This window comes from Thalia democratica, chromosome 7, assembly GCF_965202585.1.
Source record: "Thalia democratica chromosome 7, ktThaDemo2.hap1.1, whole genome shotgun sequence".
NCBI classification, from domain to species: domain Eukaryota; kingdom Metazoa; phylum Chordata; class Thaliacea; order Salpida; family Salpidae; genus Thalia; species Thalia democratica.
This window is the reverse complement of record NC_139171.1, coordinates 21,272,389-21,295,472: the sequence shown is the minus strand read 5'-3', so window position 1 is coordinate 21,295,472 and position 23,084 is coordinate 21,272,389. Positions and strand designations below refer to the sequence as shown.

Below are 23,084 nucleotides of genomic sequence, written 5' to 3'. Positions count from 1 at the left end.
GGTTTTTTTTTATGTACAATTTTTTGTACGGTTCAGTTTATTAACCTATTTAAATTTAATGTTATCAACTGTAAAATCAATCTACTTTTAAAAAGATTTGTTATACATCTTTCATGCATTTGAAAGTTTAAATTATTCAAAATAGCTACAATTGTTTTTAAAACTTTTGATAAAATACTAGTAATTTTAATAACATCTCACAGGACATATTAATTTGTAATGAGCAGTTACTTGGAACTTCTTCTGTTGTTTTTCTTCTTTTACACCACAGACTCACACACTTTTGAACATTCTCATTTTCACAACTGCCACGTAGACAACCTTGATGCTTCCCTGCAGAAACTAACAAGCAAATTTGAAGAAGATTTCAATATTTCAAATGATAGCTGCAAAATACACAATTCTCTACTCCAGTTAGTCAGTGATGTTTCAGCTGAAAAATTTAACGCCAAATGCGTTATAGACAAGTTCAAAGAAGTTGTCTGCTCTTCACCTTTCTTCAACTCTTATCCAACTGAAACCTTTTGTGCACTTGAAAACACCAAAAGTGTTGACACTGAAAATGACCAGAGTAAGAAAACCTCCCCTCTCTACGTGTGGCTTTACTCATTTGGTTCAGTCTCCCTCATCAGCGTCTGCTCCTTGCTAGGCATCTTCATCCTTCCTTTAACCAACAAGTCCTTCTACAACAAGCTACTGCTCTTCTTCCTCTACTTGTCCGTGGGAACACTGACAGGCAACGCTGTCTTTCACATGCTCCCCAAGGGCTTTGGCAACCACGACAACATAAATGCAAGTGTAATTGTCTCCATCGGCATCTACAGCTTCTACTTCCTTGAGAGCTTGCTTGAGTACGTGTTCAGGGGCACAGATGACAAGGATGAAGATTTTGTGGTGAAAGATGAGGAGGATGTGGTGCCTTGCTCAAACGCGCTCATGGGAGGAGGGGAGTCTAGTGAAGGCAGTGACAGTTTTGAGGACTACCAGGAGTGCGATATGGACTGCAAGAAGAAGTGTCAGAAGAAGCAATCTTTCTTCAAGTATGTTATTAAAAAAATTATAATTTTTTATATTTTGTATTTTTGTAGTGGTACTTAAGTTTAATATTTCTTGAAAAATATAGTTGCTTTATTTTAAGTTTTTATTTTTTATAACGAGTTAAACTTTTCATTGTTATTTAAGTTTAATTTTCTTCTCTTATTGTCTGTTTTATTTTAAATAAAAATATAAAAATGTTAATTATTACTTTTAAAATAAATATGATTAATCAATACTTTTTTGATTATTGCCTTACACTTGTTATATATATCTATTAGAACAAAAAGTTTTAATTTTTATTCAATACCATTCACAGGGTGAAGCACATCAAACCGATAGCATGGATGATAACAATAGCTGACGCCATGCACAACCTGATAGACGGCATGGCAATAGGAGCATCGTTTGTGGTATCTCCCATGCAGGGAGTCACCACATCTTTAGCTATATTTTGTGAGGAACTTCCTCATGAGTTGGGCGACTTCGCAATACTGTTGAATGCTGGAATGACTTTCAGTCAGGTGTGTTTTTGTAGTTAATGTTGAAATTTTTATGTTAACGAAACTTTTACAATTCTTTAGATATAGCCATATAGTTTTTAGTATTTTTTTACAGTAGGGCATTTGAAGTTTGTGTTTGATAATCAAGTGCTTCTTGTTGGTAGTGAAACACTTGAGTAAAATTTGTTCATTTTTTGCTAATTGCCCTTGGTTTTAGTACAATGTTATGTGAATGTAAGATTTCTAAAAAGTGTATAGGAACAGATGTATAAACTTAGTTTAAGTTAACATAAGATTATTTTTTATTAACCAAATTCAAAACTATTAACCTGTAATTTCTAATCTTATATTCTTGTTAAACTCTTTACTTTTATCAAACTATCAAAATTGATTAACGTTGTATAAGTAAGTTTCTTGACTCTAAACAATAGTTTATGTAACTAGTTTTAAGTTGTGATGCTTAAATTTTTCAAGTACAAAAATCATCTAATAAGTATATAAATCTTCTAATCTTATAAATTTTAAATTGTAGTTAAGTTTTATGTAAGTTCATATAATAATTTAATGTTTAACTTAAATATTATCAATTTGAACTTTTACCAAAACATTTATAATGCTGCTTATCTTATCTTCGCACAACTTTGTTTTATTCAAATTCATTCCTTTATCAATTTTATCTATATAAAGATCAAGGTTACATTCTAAAAAAACAAACTTATTACTGCTCTTATATTTTATGTTAGAACTTTTTTATTTAAAATTTTTCAAAATAAAACGGTGTCAACATTTTAATTTTTTGTTTCAAAAATTATTTCTATATAGCGTTAGAAAGCAAGTTAAATTGTTATTTTTTTTAAGTATAGTAATATATAATAAGTATAGATGTATAAAAACGAAAAAAACTTACTAATTTATACATAATATTCTTAGCTGTAGTTCTCAACCTTTATCAACTTTTGAATCTTATCTTGTCATGTAACTTTTTTGAATTAAAGTTTGTATCTTATTGTTTCCAAACATAGATGGTCGTTTTATAAAGTTACTGACTTCTAAAATCACAAAACAATAGTTTTAAAACAAGTTGTCATTAACTTAAACACTTTTTAGTATATTCAATATTCATTATTCGAGTTATGAGGTGAAAAGCTACTGATTTTTTTGCACAAGTTATAAATAGCACAGCAACATTTTTAAAGTGTATGTAACCAATTTAACAATCAAATCTCACAGGCCGCCTTCTTCAATTTCGCATCAGCGTGCTTCTGCTACATCGGAATGTGCATCGGCATCTTTTTATCCCTGGACGTTCACAACATCAATTGGATATTCGCGTTGACCGGTGGCGTTTTCGTCTACATCGCGCTGGCGGGAATGATGCCCGAAGCCAAGGAGCACGGGAAACACCCCAAGTTGAAAACGAGGCCGTGGTTTTGCTTCGTGGTGCAGAATTGCGGGTTGTTAGTTGGGTTCGTTTCGATGTTTTTGTTGGCGAAGTACGAAGACGCTTTCCAAGTGTGAGTTGGTCGTTGTTCTTGTTTAAGGGGATTTTTTAAGGAGAGGGTTTATTAAAGTAAACATTAATTCAATAATGGCCTTCTTTTTTAAATTTTTCAAGACTTGTTTCTTTTAATTCAGCTTTGTATTGTTGTTGATTGTTACTGTTTAGGGGATTTTTTACAAGCTTGGGAGATTTAAATTAACATTAGATTAATGTTTTTTCAATAATTATTTTTTTTAGTTTTAACAAGTTTAAGAAATATATTTGTTTTTATACAACTTTATAATCAGGGTTGCCACACACTCAGAAAATACTGGGAAACTCAGGGAATTTGATTCTTTTTTTTAACTTAGGGAAACTCAGGGCAGTTTTGGTTTTTTTTTTTTTAAATCAGGGATATTTTAAGGTTTTTTAAAAAATCTCAAGGAATTTTTTTTCTAGATCTAGAATGAGATTTAGTTTATCCAGTTTCAATATTTTGTTCAAAAAGTTTAATTATATTTATTTCAAGTGCTTCTATAGAAATTTTTAGCCTTGTGGCTAGTTTTTGAATAATCTTAGAATTAACATTGTAATTTTTTAATAAATAATAACTTTTTTCTAAGAATTTGAAAAAAACTCAGAGAAACTCAGGGAAGTTTCTGGTCACTCAGGGTTTTCTGACTCAAAGTGTGGCAACCCTGTATATTGTTGTGTGGCCTATTATTTCTGTAATAGGTGCGTTTTTCTGTTTCAAAATATTTAGAAACTAATGCGTTCTTTGATGATACTTATTGTTTTTTTGGCTTGTTAATAACTCTTTCTATGTCTAATAAATTCCCGCTCTTTTAAACTTTAGAGATATAGTTTATCGAGCCATTTTGAAAGTACTCAAACTTTTTTAATTATGATTTTGTTGTTTAGTCAAGGATTTTTTCTAGTAAGTAAAGCTTGAAACGCTTTGAAAAATACTTCTGCTAAGCTATTATTTCGGAAGCTACACGAACTACCTTTAATTTTTGCAATCATTTAAACTTTTCCTTTTCAGAAATTAAAATTACGAAAAAAATAAACTTTAACACTTTGACTAAACAAAATAAAATGTTCATTTTTTCCTTTGTTTGCTTTAAAAAATGTTTTTAGCTGTAATTTCTGTTACTATTGTTTAGTTACTCAAGTGACATTATGCTTACAATGAACAGGCTTTAACCATTTTAATTGCTCTAAAGAATGTTTTTGATGCTGTATTTTATTAACCAATCCAAGCTTTTACTTGTTATTACATCATATCATTTTGCCTTTTCAAATCTTGTAGTAGAATCTCAAATGTGTAGTAGAACAAAATTATTTCAACTTTATTGTTTTAAAGTCTTTTCAACTACGTATAATTCTGTAGAGTTTTAGTTTGCTGTTTTTTTGTATGTTTAGCATTTACAATGCTATAGTAAATACTTTTAGACTATTTTTTATTTTGTTTTTTTCTTTTAATTTTCTTTTATATTCATTTTGATTATGTTGAAGTTATTTGTTTTGGTTTATGAACTATATTCAGAATTTGAATTTAGTAAGTTTTTAGTTAAACTTTTAGAGTATTCAATTTAAAGTACATCACTTTTTATGCACTATCAATCTGTACTAAGATTATATTTTTAAATCTTTTTATTAAAAAAAAGTAAAAGTTTATAAATGTTTACCCATAATAAAACTCTTAAGATGTTCTAAGATTTATTATTCGTTTTTATCAAATTGTATCAAAGTTTACTTTTTAAAAGGTGTGCTATCTTATTTTGTAATTTTCTTTTTGATAAACTAAATTCTTATCAGTTTTATCTAACTTTATTAAAACAATGTTTTAACCTCAAAGTAGTTGATAATCAGTATTGAGGTATTTTTTAAACTTGAATGTGTATAGGTTATCTCTTATACTGAATGATAAATTTTCGTTTATTGATAATAAAAACTTATATTCTAAACAACATTTTTTGTAGTTATTTATTTATAAATACCTTTTAATAAATAAAATAATGTAAGTTTTTTACTTCTAATAATACTTTGTACACATAGCTGTGGAGTAAAGTTAGTATAAAAGTTTAAATTCCAAAAATTTTTTGTTCATAATTTTCAAGTGAGTTGTATAAAATTATGAACAAACAATGTATAAAGTTCATGCACAAACATGAAAGCACTTGTTGACAATGTGTACTATGAAAAGTGTGTTAAAGTTTAACAGTTTTTCCAATAAAATTATTTTTTTAACTGGGGAAATTTGAAATTAGTTATATAAAAGACATTTCACTTCCATAATCGAAATCGTATACAAAGTTTATGAACGAACATGAAAATATTTGTTTCCAAGTATTATGAAAAGTGTGATAAAGTTTAGTATGCATTTTATTATGTCTGCAGTTTGTGTAATCCACTATAAATAACAAATCTCATGACAATTTGTCTCAACAGTCGCTTATCAACTATTTGATTCATGAAACCAAAGTTTATTTCTGATAAGTTTGTATAATTTTTCTTTAAACTATTAGTAAGTTGTTAAGAAAAACTTTGCAATTTTATCTCATAATAAGTTTACTTGTATTTGTTCGAATTACTTGAAAAGTTTATAAGTAATTGTTCTAGATATATCTGAAGACGTTTTAAAGAATGTGCTTTAAGTATTCATTAAATTATCTGTCATTTCTTTAATATAAATTTAACAGAGTGATATTTTGATAAATCGAGTTTGATTTTAAAAAATTACCGATATTTAAAACAAATGTTTCGATAAACATTAATAACCTAAATGCTGCAGATATGATGTTATTCTAAAAAACAATAGTTGTTTTATATAAGAAATAGGTTAATATTGTATATTTAATGGAATTAAAAACTTTTTTAATATCTATTTTTTATTTGATGTAAATCCGTTTTATCAGTAGATAAAAACTTAATGGAAACTTTATTTAAAGGTCAATCTAAAATCAAATATCTTTTATAGACAATAGTTTAAAAACATATGATTTATTTTTGCTGCTTAAAACTGTAACATTTTAAATTAAACTTTAAACTGATAATGTTTATCATTTAACAACATTACTCAAACAAAGTCAGATAATTTTTAATTAAAATATTTAAAATTATTTAGCGTTTTTGTTTTAAAAAGTTTACTAGTTGCTATTAAGAAAAATTTTTTATCAAGCATTTAAAGTTGTTTTAAAAATCCGTCATAAGTATAAATTGTCTATGGAAGCAAGTTATCTGCTAACAAAGTTTAAATACTTTATGACGATATCTTACATATGAAATTTTATTGGTATGATGTAAGTAAAATGAATGTAATAAAAAACTGTATAACATCAAGGAAATGCACTACGTTTTTCCTTGTATTTAACTATATTGTTGAATAAAGTCTACCCTATTTCTCAATATGTAAGTTAACTTATTATAAACTGTTTTAAATTTTGAGAGTTGTCACTTCCTATGAATACTAGTAGAATTTTTTTTTATTCTTGCTTGTAATATAAATGATAAAGGTATCAACTTTTAATAGAAAGATAGTATATATTTAATAATTTCTTGTTTTTAGTTACTTAAAGTTTAGTTTGTATTATAATGTAAAAATAATGTTTAATCTCAGAAAATGGATGTCAAAAACTAAATTTATATCTTTCAAAGACATAGAAGTTTAAATGCTTACTGTAATTACTAAACTAAAAAAAAAGCTTAAAAAGTTTTGTGTTGATGTGTAAAAACTATAGTGCTTAAACAAATATTAAGTTTAATTGTAACTTAGTATTAAATAATTTGTTTTACAGTTTGTTCTTAGTCAATTTTTTTTAAAATTTAATTTAAAAAATGAAAAGTGTTAATTTATTATTTACAAATTACTTAAGTAACATTTTAAAAAACACTATTGGCTTAGTTATTTCTAAGGAAGTAAAATCAAGCGCTTAACTTTCATGAAAGTACTTTTAACGTCGTAAGATTAACCATTTAATCATTTCCTTAATGTGTTAGTTTTGAAGTTCGATTTTATACTACTAAGCTAAAGCTAATTATAACTAAGCTTTTATAAATTTTTGCTTACTTTCTTTTTGTTCAGTGTTTAAAAATAAATGTATTTAATTAAACACAATACATTATACTTTTAGTTTTTTTCCAAGGCAATGCATCAGGAAAATAGGAAATTTTCAACCTGTGTGTTGTTACAAAAAAATCATATAAAACTTCAATACTTTTATTTCATAACTCAATAACTTTTAATAAGATATCAATTAAATGTTCTAAAACTTTTAGTTTTCTAACATTCTTGCTTTTGATAAAAGTTCCATTACTCCTTAGTAATAAAGTTGTTATTAGTAATTTATTTTTTGCTGAAATTTATATAAAGAGTTGCTGTAAACTATTTTTTGTAATAGGTAATTGTAAGTTATTTTTACGTAATTGATGAAATTAAACTATCTAACTTTATTATTTAGTAAATTGTTAACATGTTAAGCAAAGTACCTTATTTGGTTTTATTAATTAATGAGCTAAAAGTACAGATTATTATTGAAAATTTTGCCCTCGTCTGCTTAATTTCAATTAGCAGATTTTGATTTAGTGTTTTAAAATTTCGTAAAATGTATAGTTTTGATCTTTCTTTTATTCAGTTAAGCGTTTTTATTGTGGTAAAACATTGTTTTTCAGGTTATGCAATCATTTGTTTTACAAAGTTAGAATGACGAGAAAAAATAATCATTGTTATTTACTCATTTTATTAAGTTTTGTATGTGAGCTTGCTTGATTAATGTTACAAGAACGAATATCTCACTGATAAAGTTTGTCAAAAAATAAATTTATATACAGTTTAAATCATATGTACATCCCTTGATTTTTTCTGGTTTGCAAGTTTAACTGCAATTTACTTACATTAAAGTAATCATTTTCAACTTTATAACTTTTATTTTTACTTTGATTAACGAATATTTGATTGTAATTCAGACTTTAAAACATACCTTTAAATATATAACCAACTTAATTAACAGTAAGCTTGTATGAAATAACTGTAGTATGTAAAGGATTTAAAATAAACTGAAAAAATATATATCTTGCTTATATCGTAGTTAATTTAAATTTTGTTTTTTAAATTTTCGATAAACATGTTAAAACTAAAATGAAGGTTATAGTGCAAATAGCATTTATACCAAAAGAACAATGTTTATAAGCAGTAATGTTTTTACTCTAAAAAGTATAATTTATTTTTGATACTCTATTTAAACTTCTGTGTTAAAGGTCAATAATCCATTTTATTTTTACACAAAACACAGTAATTTTTTTGTTATAAACTTTGTAAAAACAAGTATATTTATTTAGCTATATAAACGTAAAAACGCATATTTTTGTAAGTTTTTTATATAGAATGTATTCTTTTAAAGTTAATAAAATTACAAATCATTTGAAAGTTTTAGAACAAATTACTTAACTTATTTACTTTTTTTAATTAAACTACCAGTATACACAACTTTTGTGTGCTATTAAAACAAAGATAAGATGCTTCGTTTTGTTGTTTACCTAAGTCACACATAATTAATATTTACCACCAAGTTTTAACAGTTATTTTTCCCGCTTTAATTACTTGGTTGTCATTGGATGCTTTTGAATAGGCGTAACTTGTAGCTAAAACACTTTGTGAGTAAAACATATTATTTTTAGGTGTAATTACTAAGTAAAGTATCAGCCACAACTTCATCAACATAAACTGTGTAAGCTTTTCTGTTTATTTAATCACTTATCGTGATAAATATTTGAAAAGCTACTTTTACTTTATACAAATTTAATAACTTTTTACTATATATATATTTTTTTTAACACTTACACTAATAAAACAAACAATGCTACTTATAATCAAAAGCCTTAATTTAAAAGTCGTGTATAAAAAAGTTTTCAACTTGATAAACTAAACTATTCAACAGGTATATTCATTACTAAAACTCCGTTAGTACTGTTAATCAATAAAAATTTGATCTAAATACATTTTGATTTTTCAAATGCTATTTAAAAAAAATGTTATATACCCTAGTTTGGAGATAAACATATTAACAATTAATAAAATATTAGAAAAAAATGTATTTAAATAACCGTTTAGAGTATAATTTAGGACGATATTGCTTAATATTAAAGAACTAGTATTAAGATAATAGTTTAGTTTCTACTGAACGACAAAAAAAAGCTTGGTCTAAAGTCCTGGTGCACCAAAAAAACTTTCGGTTATTAATTTTTACTCCACAAATACAGCTACATTTTATGCCCATGGCAAAAATAGTTTATTATCAATTAACTGTACATTATCAAGTTTATCATGTTGTTTATACTAACTGAACATCAAACACACCTGACAACAGTTTTAAAGGATAATAGAATTAAAACTTACTTTTTTAATTTTCATAACACACATAACTTGTATTAGTAAAACGATCAAAAAGTCAAGTTATAGTGTCAATTAATTCGAGAAACAAACAATTATTCTTGTGATAACCGTTTGCTATTTAAACTATAGTTTTACTGCTTTATTTATTTAGTTTTCAATTGATTTTTGAAACAAGTGCAACATAAAGTTAGTAAAATTTGCGGTCCACCATGTATTTTTCAGCAGTAGACGTACACTAAAAAATAAGAAAAAAATGTGATAATAACTTAAACAAGGCTCTTAGTTATACAGTTACCAATTGTTGCATTATTGTTAAAAGTTTTAACACGTTTAAGTTAAAATAGCATTGTTTTATTAATCAATACATTTATTTTAGATAACTGCGATTCGCAAGAATTTTTTCTAGAAAATACTTCGTTTATATATGAAATTCTGTCAAAGAATTATCTTTGGAAAAAATTAAAACTTTTTGGTTTGTAATAAGGTTAAAGTTATTATTGATTTTTTTAATTTAAGCTGTTGTTGTTATTTATCTATGAACTTTTACTTTATAACTTTGTTTTTACAGTATTGTTTTTTGAATGAGTATAGGTTAATGCTATTGTTGTTAAATTTGTATGTTATTTGAAATTATTATTTAGTTTTTATTTTAATTTATGTGACATTATAAAACGTGTAAAGCTGACTACATAACTTTTTAAATGTTTAATTATTAAAAACCAGTAAGGTAAACTTTTACATATTTTTTTGTTAAGTATATAAACAATAAGTACTATATTGCTTAAAAAAAAGACTTTAAATGTTAAACTTTTATTTTTGTTTGCACAAACCATTGTAATGTTTATACGAATATTGTAACTACAGACATTATTTGTTCAACTTATGTTCTATTTAGAGAACATATAATTATAAAACCATACTTTTGATAAAATTACTTGTTTTAATTACAATTAATATAAAAACTGATATTATAACTGAATTTTGCATACACAAACAAATAAATAAAAAATTCATAGCTTTGAAACTATACATACATTTTTAATAAAATTGCGTAGTTTAATGGAAAAAGCAAAGGAAACAAACCAGTTGTAATTGTTTGTCTAAGTTAAATGTAACTTGAATTGTAAACATAGATATTTACAACTGTTTTCCGCTATATTTTATGTTTTTTACATTTACTTTTTGTCTCAGTCGTACTTTTTAAAACTTATACCGTCTAAATATATAACTATAAAGTTAATCTAGTTTATTTTATCGCTAGGAATTTAACAATTTATGGTGTTGTTCGATGTTTCTATGTACTTTTTCTGAGTACGAGTATGTATCTAAGTTTTAGTGTTTAGAATATAATTAAAATATTGTAACAAAGACTATTTTGATAAAGCCAGATTTTCGAACTAGTTTATATAGAAGCTCTCTTTATTACAATGTAATGTATATTCAAATTTTATAAATTTTTCAAAAATAATAATATAGGATTGACTATTTTTTTTTAGTTTCTTAAATAGATTTTATAAATTTATTACTGATTAAAAATAATGCATACGTGAAGCTTCTAATTAGAACAATATTCAGCATGGAAAATGTATGCCTGAAGACACGCAAAATTGATGAAATTATCAATTCCACTTGTCTTACTTACTTTAGAAGTTAAGACAGGTTTAGACGGGTAAACAAGTTGAGACAGTTTAGAAAACTCCAACTTTAAAGAGTACGGTATATTTTTCTAACTCTTATTTTAAACTACTTAAGAGCTTTTCAAGCAACGACATCGTAAAATTTTCAAAATCATCTTATCATAGAATTTAATTGTAAAAAACCTGTTAGTAGCCCCTGCTCAATTTAATATTTTGTCTATAGGCTCAAATAAAGCTACTTTTTTACTAAAGCAATATTTAATTAAATGTTTTCAAGCTTGTTACAAATAGATTTATTAGTGTCAAGTAATAGTTAATTCAAATATAGTTTGATTATTAAATGTTGAAGCTTAACTTATAGTTTCACCGAATAAGTATTAAAATGAAAACTACTATTCACTAGTAAACTAAAACAGTGTAGTAAAATATTTCTTTAATGTTTTTATCGAAAGAGCAAACCAGATTTAAAAAGTACTTATTCAATGCAATTAAAAGGCAATGAACATTAAAGTTCATCTTTGTTAATTTTTATGTTTGTTTATACCACAGTATGATATAAACCATTAGCAAACAACTTATCAAGGTTAATGGTTTATCATTGTGTAAACACCATGTGATTTTAAACTGTAAAATTTATCTTTATTGGTTCGTTTACTGTTAAAAAACTTGTTATTGTATGTTTGGCTACTATATACAACTATTTAATAGGTTTCAAAAACAATCAACATACCATAATAAAATAAACTATAAGTTTGTAAGAATATTTATGTAAATAACAACGAAACTGAATTATCTTTATACTTGTCGGTATCTAATCGTAACAACTTATAAAAGCTTCTAATAAAAGAATTAGCAATCTTAAAAAACATTTTTGACATTGAAAAGTAATTCAGGAACATAAACTATTACATCAAACTTCATAAATACTAAATGTGTGATTTGTTTAATTTTGTAAACAGTTCAAAAATATCTCCGTTTAAAACTATAAACTTTAAATACTAAATTATGCTTAATGTTGAATCATATAATGGTTATTTTAAGAATTTAAAAAGATATTAAATATGAAAATATTTGTTTGTTAGTAAATCAGTTTTAAATATATAATATAAACTGCTGTAAGTACTTGCTATTTAAATTTAGTTAGTTTCAACTTTTAAGTGACTTTTATTGTTATCTAAACTATTTTTATCTCAACAAATGCATTAGTTTTACCTAGGTAAAATTAAAAACCTACTAAACACTAAAAGTTTTGACTATGTGAATCAATATATACTTTTTTGTCATGACTTAGGCTTTAAGATTTAAAAACTCTAGTTATCATCAGTTTTTTATGTTTGGTTAAACTTTCTTGTAAAGTATTTATGTTTTGCAGACACGTTTAAAAATTGTGAAAAACTTAACTAAAAGTATCTACTTTATTTCAAATTAAATCAATTAATCTATTTAAAGCTTAGTGACGAGTTGTATTTTTGTGAAAGTAAATGTGATTATGTCAAAAAAATTGGTCACTTCAAAATTTTAATAGCAATATAAACAAGTATTATAAGCACTGCAGTTACAATAAATGTTTTAAAAATCTTGTTTATGAAAAACCATATGCGAATGTACAACCAAACATTTGTAAAAATAATTTTTAATGAATTTCAACAATTTCACGATTTAAAATAGAAAATATCAGACTCATCTCCACTCGCACACTATAAAGTTTCATGTCTGAAAATAATCATTTACTAGTAAAATATTTTTAAATGGGAAAGTTTTGTAAAAGTATGTTGTTTTGCAAACAGGGTTAACTACAAAAAAAAAATTTAAAACTCATTTAGTTTTAAACACTAGCTGTAGAACTAAATACATTTCAAAATTAAAATAACTATTTTGTTTTAATTGAAAAAAATTAAGTTCTACATAGTAGTTTGTTGTAAAATCTGTAGTTCATTTTTAACAATTTTCTCAGAGTCTTCTCCATCACAAATGTTTGTTATTTAGGTAAGGTTAAAAAGAGAATAATTAAGAACAAATTCTTAATAACTGTAATTTTTTTTTGCTTTTTAGAATTGTAATTTTATGAGAAACCTATTTAAACCTCCCATTAATTTGCTTTTAAAAACTGGTAAAAACCAGTGGCGTAGCGTGGTATTTTGATCAAGGGGTGCGCAAATTATTTTCAAATATCCCCTAAATAAAAACTTTTGGGCCGCAAGTTTTTCGGGGTCAATTTTCTCGGAAAATTATATAATTACTAAAAATCTATCTCCTACTTCATTTTTCAAGCAATCTTTTTCAAGTTTTAGAAAATGTTTCTTAAATTACAAGAAAATAATGTTACTTATGAATTTAGATAAATAAATTAAATAAAAATTTTATAAAAAAAAAATTAAAAAAAAGAAGTCTTTTTCTTAAAAAACAAAAAAAATTTACTTCAAATTTTTAGATTCACAAGTAATGTTTTTCTGCTATTGTATAAAAATTAAACTGTTAAAGTTTGAAGAAGGTTGCTTGAAAAATGTAGGAGGACATAGATTTTAAACAAACTAGCTTTTTTTCGCTGTTTTAGTTTTTCCTTTCAATAGGTAACCTATTATGCGGCCTGACTTTGACAGGTCATATCTCAAAAAATAAATCGAATTTTTTTAAAACGATAAAAAGCATTTTGAAGCTTAGAAAAATCTTTCAAATAAGACCAACTTCTGAAAAACATAGCTTAACCCCCCTATGGCCTTAAACTACAAATAAATAGTCAACTAAGTATAACAATTAATACCACAAAGCATTTTCTCTGTGCAGTTTCTAAATGATGTTCAATATCTATTTATATCAACAAAAAAAATTGTATTAAACTCCAAATAGCTCATACTTTTAGTTTGTTGCAGCTTTAAATATACTATCTTTATCTTTTATATAAAAATGTACAATCTTTAGTATTAAAACTAAAAGTTTTAAATATTTAGTAGGAGAAAACTAAAGAGCTAGTTTTTTTTTATAACTTCTACATTTTTACCTATTGTACAATATAAAACTGTAAAAATAAATCTTAATAAATGAAGAAAATCTGAAATATAAACAAAATTAAAATTAAAAAATTTATACCACTTGAACTGCAGTCTTGAGTAATAGCAATATCTGGTGTTGGTCTGCTATTTTTCTCAATTCAAGCTTTTGAACTTCAGATAGTTTTCTTACCTGACATATTTTTATACTTGCAACATATTAAAATTTTACAATACTACTTTGCATTTTTTTTAAATAGTAATCTAAAAATTTGTGAAAACAAATGTTTACTTTTTCTTTAGTATTATAAAACATATTTTACAAAAAAAAAAAAAAATAACTTTGAGTTATCAGGATTGCCTTGCCACTCTTTGAGTAAAAATAACTGTCCTGAGTTAGTTTAAAAATGTCATGTGTCATCATAAGCATTTTAAATTCCTTTACAGAATTTTTTATTGTTTTTAAACTATTAGAAACTAAGCTTTATAAAAAAGCTTTTAAAACCATTAAATCTACCCTGAGTTAAAAAAACACAAGTATATCCTTAGTCAGCCCCAGCTCAAAAATACTTAAAACATTCTGAGTTGTCATGATTTTTACTGTGTCATACTAAAGTTTTCAAAAACTTCATAAAATCCTGAGTTATCCTGAGTATGTGGAAAGATATTACTAAATGTTTCTGATAAAAAACAAAATGTTTGAAAAATAAATTTTTTAAGGTCAAATTTTTCAATGCTTTAGAAAATTCACAAGAAATATAACTTTTCACTTATCTTAAAGTCAGTTTTTATAAAATTTTTAGGGAATAGCATTTTTCAAATACTACAAACAGTTAGTAGAACAAATTGTTTTTTTAAATTTCATTAAAAATTTGATTTAAAACAAAATAAATTCAAATTTAAAATTGGTCAATTATGTCTTTTAGACTAAAAATTGATTGTAGAAAATTCTGTTTTACAAGTTGCTACAAATTTATTCATGATGTGACTAAAGAAATTTTAAAATAACTTGCTACAAAAATTGATTAATTTTTAAACTTCATGGCTGATGAAATAACAAAGTTTGATTTGTTTGTTATCTTAATAAAAAAAAAAAAACTACTTAAAAAAAAATTTTAAGTTTAGTTAATTTAAACGATACTTTTTGTATAGTAAGATTAAAACTGTAATCACAGTATGAACTGTTTGTTTTTATTATTTTTTTCTGTTTTTTTGTTATTTTTGTTTTAAATTATGTTGTTAGTATTTTTTATTCTTGTTATCAATTCATTTTTATTTTATTAGTAATTGGTTATTGCTATTTTTACTACAGCTTGTTTATTTTTGAATCGTTATCACTATAAAACAGGTTTAGCTTCATAGTTTGTTAACAAAATGTAAGCATTTGTCCTTGTAAAAAATCTGTCATAAGGTTTTACTAATGCGGTGCACTAACTAGTTGCGTACTGTTTGAGTCTAAGTTCAAATGAAGTTTATGAAGTTATAAAATTTTTCTTATGGAGTTTTTCATCAACATCGGTGCGCATTTGCAATTACGCACCGAATCAGTATACTGGGTAATTTCCCTAACTTGTCAGTAATTGGTATTTGAAATTTCGTTTTACTTTTCGAATAGTAGAAAAACGTAGTTGAAAAGGGGAAATAAATAAACAATAAAGGATAAATATATTGCATTTTTTTACTACTTTTTTTGGGTGGCACGCATGCGCCAGCGTCCCTCCCCACGCTACGCCCCTGGTAAGAACTAATTATTAGCTTTATAAAGATCATTAAATATGACAAGTAGAAATAAAAGTGCCTTACTCACTTTTTTCTTAGTCTCAGTATAACTTTTTTATTAATTAATTATAATAAATTTTTATAAAGGCTTATATGAAAATCAAATTACTATTTTGTTCAATCATTTTTTTTTCGAAAGGTATGTAATTTGGTGTATTTTCTGTATATGTGAAAGCAGATGTAAACAAAAATAACGCTATGCACTTAACCCAGGTTAATAGTAAGTTTCTATTTTTATTTTTATTAAAATGCTTGTATCTATTCGTTAAATTTTAACTTATCAACATTAAATTTTATAAAATAGTTTTGACAAGTACAATTAATTAAGTCTTCAATATTTTCTTTACTTTTGAAAAATCTCTCTTCAATCAGTTTACGCATCTTATTATACGAATAAAACACATAAAACAAAAAACAACACATAATTAAAGGTTTTTTTTTTCAGCGTTAAACCTTGGATGTTCACGATTTCAAACAGTCGTGTATTCTTTGCAGAGTTCTCCGTTAAAAAGCTCACAGTAAATTCGCTTTCTATAAAACACCATGTCGTCTTGAGAAAAAGATAGTTTCTCCTTCCTTGAAATTAGTTCTGCCGTCACCATTGCGAAGACGCCGCAATCGTAATTGTTGCTTTGTTGCGGAGAACTCTTACCTCGACAATTAAATTGCCAGCCAAAAAGGTCAAAGTTGGTTTTCCTCTTGTCCAAAGACTCCTGATTGAGATAGGTGGCAACGCGAAACAAGAGGTCGTAATCGTTGCCGCCCAAGGAGTCGTAGTAAGTGATCGTTCTCTTGTTAAAGTCGACAGCGGCCAGTGTCCAGTGATTATTTGAAAGATGACGAGGAACGATTAAAATGTCTTTTTGAAAAATTTTGACTTTTTTAGTCCACCTTCTCACTCCACCGTATCCTTTGCTCTCCAGTTTAGAATAGAAATTCGTGTTGAAGCAATGTACTCGCGGCAGGTTCGGAATATCTTCCGAACGCTGTTGAATGAGGTCCAAGTAAGAGTTGAACACAACGTCGTTTATCAAAGAAGGGCCGACCAGTGTTGCAAGGTCACTTTTGTTAATGTGAACTTTCTTGCGTTTGTTTTCCAAAAGTTTTGAATCATTTAAATCGCGGAAAAACTTCATTTGTGGAGATTTCACAACACTGCTTCTTGACATTGTTTCTTCAAAGCCAGAATCTTTACTCAGGTTTGAATATCTGGAACAGACTTGTTAAAATGCTAACAATTACTATGGTAATTCAGCAATGAAGCGTATAAACTTTGGTTTGTTTTAAGTTAGTAATTTCACGCTCGAGTAAACAAAGCAGAGCTTTTTAACATGTCTGATCTGGAACATTCGTTAACAACTTTAATATGAAATTGATTTTCTTTTACTCTAGATAAGGAAGGTTTACATGAAACTTTAGCTTTTGTATCGACTATTTGAGGTTTGATAGCATCAATTTTATGTACAACACATTCGCTCTCAAAAGGTTTAGACACGTGTGTTTTTACTTTAGCAATAGTAAACCTGTTCAACAACTTAGTTGTCTTGTTTAAAATTGGATTTTTTGTAACATTTAAAATTTCAATGTTTTGGTTTGATAACTTTTGTTTTTTATTTTCCACTTCGCTTTTATTTTCATCGCAGAAGTTTCTTTTTGCCAACAATTGTTTTTGTTTAAGTTGAAAAGCAGATACTGTTTTATGTGTTAAATTTCCTGACACCTAAAAAAATAATTAAATAAATATTTTTAAATAAGTGTTTAATAAAACTTATATTTTATGCATTAAATTAAACTATAATAGAGAAATAATAAGTATAGTTCTAAATGTTATTATATTTAAAATAAGCTGTTTAATAGTAGTATTACTAAGAGTTTTAATACTATATTTTTAAACAATAATTAATTATAAAAAAAACTTACAAGTTTTGTCGAAATTTCTTGATTCACATACATATTTTTTAATTCAACTTGATTATCAGTTGTTTCTACATCCTTTAGTACTTTTTGATACCTTCTGGATGAAGTAGGCAAACAATCTTTGTAAAGTAGATCCTTTGAAAGATTGTTATTATGTGTTTTGTCACTGAGGTAAGAAGGGATTTCGTTCTTTTCCGTCGTATCAATAACTCTGTCCACAGGTTTCACTAGGTTTTTGTTTGATTGTGGATTTATGTATATTTTTATTCCACTGCTCGGCAAAGTCACATAGTTTTTCTCTTGTTGGTCATCAGAGTTTACAGTTAAATCTTTTTCATCTTTGAATTTAACACTAAACGTAAATTGAGGTGTTTGTTTTACACTGTACTTTTCATCTAACTTGTTTTGCTTTATGAAGCTATTCAACCAAGTTCTGGTTATTGCGAAATCAGGTTTAGGTACGTAATTTCTGAAGCAGTCATTTGCGCAGTTGCACACAATAGCTTGTAGAGTTTCAATTGATACTTTAACAGACGATTTTGCAAATTTTCTATTGACAAGATGCAAAATAATAGGTGTGTAGGAACATCTTGTTTCTGTAAATAATGTTGTTGTGTCAATTAAAAAGTAATTGAAAGAGAAATGTAATAGATATTTATTAATCAAAAACTAGTTATTGACATAGGGGAAAAAGGTCCAATATATTTTTTGAAAAAAATTAACAATGACTCTTATTTCAAAGCTTAGAGTATATATTGTAAGATACTTTTCATAGAACATATAGTGGTTAATTTATTTATTATATAAAACATTAAAAAAAGCAACATTGATTTATAAAAAACTAATTAAGGGCATAGGTGCGAAGTGTCAAATATTTTTTTACAAAAATTAGCAATTGCTTTTATATCAAAACTTAGATGATCTACTGTAAGAAACTTATAATAGAAAAAATGTTTGATTAACTTTTGAAATATAAAATAACTTATCAAAAAATTCTGATACAACGGTATCAAATCAAAAATTTTGAAGTTAAAATCTTCTAGAATTTAAAGAATTTCACTAAAATAGTAACCCCTTTATTTTCGAAGCATTTTTATTTAATTTTTCAGAAAATTTACTATTAAAAATTAAAAACACTTTGTAGGAAGATATGTGTAAAAAAGGCCAAAAAAAATTTTATGACCAAATTTAAAAAAAATCTTTATGTTTTATTTTTTTTAAATAATTTTTTTAACAAAATTTAAAGATTTGTTTAGAAAAAAAAATTTTGAAGATTACTCTAAAAGATTTTTAAAAATTGCTCAAAAACTGAATGAGTGTATACATTTTTAATAAAACAGTCTATTTATGCTGTTTTAGTTTGCACCTCCTAAAAAGAACCTGTTGAACACTTTAACTTTGATTTATCGCTTATATCTAAAAAGATACTTTTAATTTTAACAATTGGTAAAAATTAACAAGTAGCTTATCTAATTATGTAAAAATAGAACAAGTTTGTAAAAAGGCTCCATTAACCATATGCCCTTTAAACATTTTAGTTATTCTGTAAAATAAATGTAAGTAATATAATCCATATTTAGTCTTGCTATAGTTACTGACTTATATTCTTTCTTAACGTTATACTTAAATTTATACTTAGTAAACTGTTTTTGTTAAGAAAACCTCAACTTAGACTTTGAAGTTAACAGGGTTAAACTCACAGTTTTCTGTTTTGAAGTGATTTTATAAAAAAATTCAGGAAGACTTTTTACAAAATGTATAATACACCATAAAAAACTTTCAAAGGAAGATTTAAGTTATTTTAAATACATATAATCAATTTTTTTCTTTATTAAAACTCTTTGCAATAAATTCTCAAAAGCAAAGTAGGCAACTAGTTACATTTAATCTATGTGGTTTAAGGACATACTTTAAAGGTGAAAGAACATTAAATATTTTACCATTTTGAATGAAAATATAACCTACTAGAATTGACATTAAGAATTGAAAGTAATGGTTATTTTAATAGAAATACTTTAAGGTTAATTTTATTTAAATTTATTTCTGATATGTTTTTAAACTTAGCTTAGAATAAACTAGATTTTGTTTAAACAAAACTACAATTTTATTTTAAACAGAACAGCTATCTTTGATGAAATTTAATTGTTGCAGGTATGAATTATGTAATACTAAAAACGGTTTTTATTTTAATTAAAACTAAAAATTTCACTGTTCATTATGGTGCTAATTAATACTAATGTATCTGTTTTTAAACCTTGTGTATTTCATGTAAAAAAAAAGTTTTTTATTGATCAACTACAATTTAACTTATTGCAAGTAAATCTCATAAAATATTCAAAAATTGTTATTTTTTATGAATTATAGCATCACTGTTTTTACTTACTACATATTTATAAATATCAAAAAGAAACCTTTAAAATTGCTTTTATTAAAAACAACTAATTAGTCTTATAATTAAGAAAGGTTAATTAAAAACATATATATACATAATTTTATCAACATTTAACAAAAATTTTACCTGTTAAGGTGCAGTTTTGTTTCTTGGTGTAGAATGTTTCTGAAGTCATTTCTTTTGCACTTGGTTCTTATCAGTCAGGCGATTTCTTAAGAATGAAGATTTTAGTCAAATTGAGAGTTTATATAGTCTGTGTTCAAAAATGGACTTTTCTGTAAGGTTTTTCATAGGACCAAATCGCTGTAGATCAGGGATTAGCAATTTGCGGCCCACGCACCAAATTTGGCCTTTAAAGTCAAATACTAACGAGGAACTTAATAATTTAGAGTATACTTTTTTAAAAACATAAAAAAAAGTGTAATAATGTCTTATAATAGGGCGGCTAGTATACTTAAATTCAGTTTTAGCTGAGTAAGCAAAAAAATAAGTTTTCTTTATGTTATTTTAGTTTTAATTATTTAAACAAATTTTATTTCTTAATTTATAATATTTTTAGTAATAGAAGTTTTCTACATGTTATTTTAAGTTTTAATTGTTTAAACTTTATCTTTACTAACTTCTACTACTTTTAATAACGGAAGTTTTCTTTATGCTCTTTTTTAAAATTTTAATTATTTAAATTTATATTTTCATTTAGTTCTAATATTATAGTAAAGTTTTGGTTTGAACAAGGGTGTAAGTAGAGAAATTGCTGTTTCAGAGTTTTATAGAGTTGTTTTAGCTTAAAATTACTTTAAAGTATGCTTTCCAAATATTTCTTATACTTAATAATTTATCAATGCTAGTTTTTTTTATTGCTTATTTATTACACACTTAGTTTTAAAATGAATTTAGTGATGTTGATAATTTTTTTCAAACTGCGTCCAGAGGTAGAATTTATTATGAAATGCATCTTTTAAGCAATATTTTTTTAATAAAAGTGTCTGCGACCTGTATTTGGCTTCTGATACTGCTGTGAATGAAGTTCTATTAGTTATTAAGTCCACTTGTTTTAAAATTTATACACTTTATGTTTTAGGGAAATAACCTATCAAGTTAAGTATGGAAGTTTCTGAAAAATGTAATGTAAATATCCTTTATAAAACTCTTATACAAAAAAGAAAAAAAAAAACAACAAACACTAAAAAAGTTTGGTCCAAGGGTACATCAGATGATAAGATGGATTTTGAATATGTCAAGCTGGAATTCTATATATACATTAGGGTGCCTATTTTTACAGCTACTTTTGGTTTTCAAGCTGGAAAAAAATGTTTAGGAAATATCATAAAAAACTCTGTACAAAATTATAGATGATTTGAATAAACTTTCACCTTGTAACTAATCAATTGTGTGGTTAATTATCACACAAACACACTGTGAACAAATTAAAACAATTTTGATAAAGTTTTATGGTGTAATATCTTAATTCTTATACAGAATTCGTATACAGGTTTCTACCATTATAAAAAAATCATAAAATTATCTATTTTTGTAACTTTTTTTAAATTTTTTACTTTTTTCTAAAAACAAGAAATTCCTCCACAAAACTTTCTCTAATTGTTTTATATTGTTCAGTGTTTGACAATTAGCCACATTATTTACATAATTTCTTATTCTGCTGGAAAATTGGAAGTAGCTGTAAAAATAATCACTATATTATATAAAAGTTTGTATAACAGTTCTCTAATTAATTTTTTCAAAAAAATATAAAAAAAAAAACAATTAAATTCAATGATTTATATAGTACAATGGAGTGAATTTTAAATTTTGCATTTTCATATTATTATTTTAGTATTTTATACTTTGTACTAAAGTATAAAACTTAACAGAAGTTTTGATCAGAGTTCTATATAACTTTAAATAGTTTTATATAAAAATTAAATTGTTATTTTATCAACAAAATGTTTGTAAAAATACAGTTTTTTTTGTCTTGTTGTTATAAATTTTATTTTTTATTTTTTTTTAAGTTGTGTTCCAACAGAATTTTTTTTAAATATTGCACGTATTTTGAGGTAGTTATCTCAAAAACTTTAGGAGAAGATAGATTTTTAGTGATTTCTAGTTATTTTCTGTTTTAGTTTCTGCCTCCTATAAGAAACCTACTGTTGACTCTAACTTTGACCTGCTTTATCTCTAAAAATTATTTGAGTTTTTTAAATCTTTAAAAAACCTTCTTGTAGCTTAGTAAAAACTCTAAAGATAAGATCAAATTGTTAAAAAATTGTTTAGCCCCCTATGCCCTTAATATAAAATAAAATATTTCAGTTGTATCATTAAGGTGTTTTTAAAACTTTTAATGTAACATAATTAAACAGCATCAGCTTAAATTGAAGTGATTTTGAGTGTAAGTTTTTATGTTGTGACATAAAAATGATATTTTTGTACAATAAGATAGTTAGATACTAGTTATTAATAAATGTATTTTTCTTCAAAGCAGAAATTAATTTTAAGTTAGTCTGAAACAACAATAGAAGTTTTTGTAATTTTAAAATTTTGATTTTATAATGTTATTTGATGTAGTACTAATATTTTTTTTTGTATGAGAATATATACACATTTATATCTACATTCTGTACATTTCATTGAATTTTTTAATATGCTATAATTTTTTCAAATTGATGATATTCTAATGCAACTCAAAAACGTTTATTTACTTAGCAAACACACTTTTATACTAAGGTTTTTAAAAATGATATGTTAGCAGTTGTTGAATATTTATTTGAGTAGTAATACACATTTTTAAGATTTATTTTTAGAAGCTACTGATAAATTATTTTTATATTAATCATTGTATTTATAAAAATAGATTTTTCATAAAGTAATTTATTAAGGTATTTTAACAGAAGTAACTGAATTTAAGTTCAACTACTCTTAAAGTTTTAATAGAAAGTTTTGATTTTCAACAGCTAAATCAAGTA

At 25.2% G+C, this 23,084-nt stretch overlaps 1 protein-coding gene across 1 annotated transcript; it reads left to right on the top strand.

Annotated features, from left to right (window-relative positions):
* Positions 1 to 207: 207 nt before the first annotated feature.
* LOC145840416 (metal cation symporter ZIP14-like) lies at positions 208 to 4,420 on the top strand. Its single transcript, XM_082947671.1, has 3 exons — positions 208 to 1,040; positions 1,355 to 1,559; positions 2,769 to 4,420. Exons 1-3 carry the CDS (start codon positions 220 to 222, stop codon positions 3,054 to 3,056), a joined length of 1,314 nt encoding a protein of 437 aa, XP_082803797.1. The 5' UTR covers positions 208 to 219; the 3' UTR covers positions 3,057 to 4,420.
* The last annotated feature ends 18,664 nt before the right edge of the window (positions 4,421 to 23,084 follow it).

Excerpts from the sequence above, each read along its gene's own strand:
- LOC145840416 (XM_082947671.1), top strand. The coding sequence starts at position 220 with ATGAGCAGTTACTTGGAACTTCTTCTGTTGTTTTTCTTCTTTTACACC. Across the intron at positions 1,041-1,354 it reads AAGAAGCAATCTTTCTTCAA|GGTGAAGCACATCAAACCGA; the intron begins GTATGTTATTAA and ends TACCATTCACAG. Across the intron at positions 1,560-2,768 it reads CTGGAATGACTTTCAGTCAG|GCCGCCTTCTTCAATTTCGC; the intron begins GTGTGTTTTTGT and ends CAAATCTCACAG.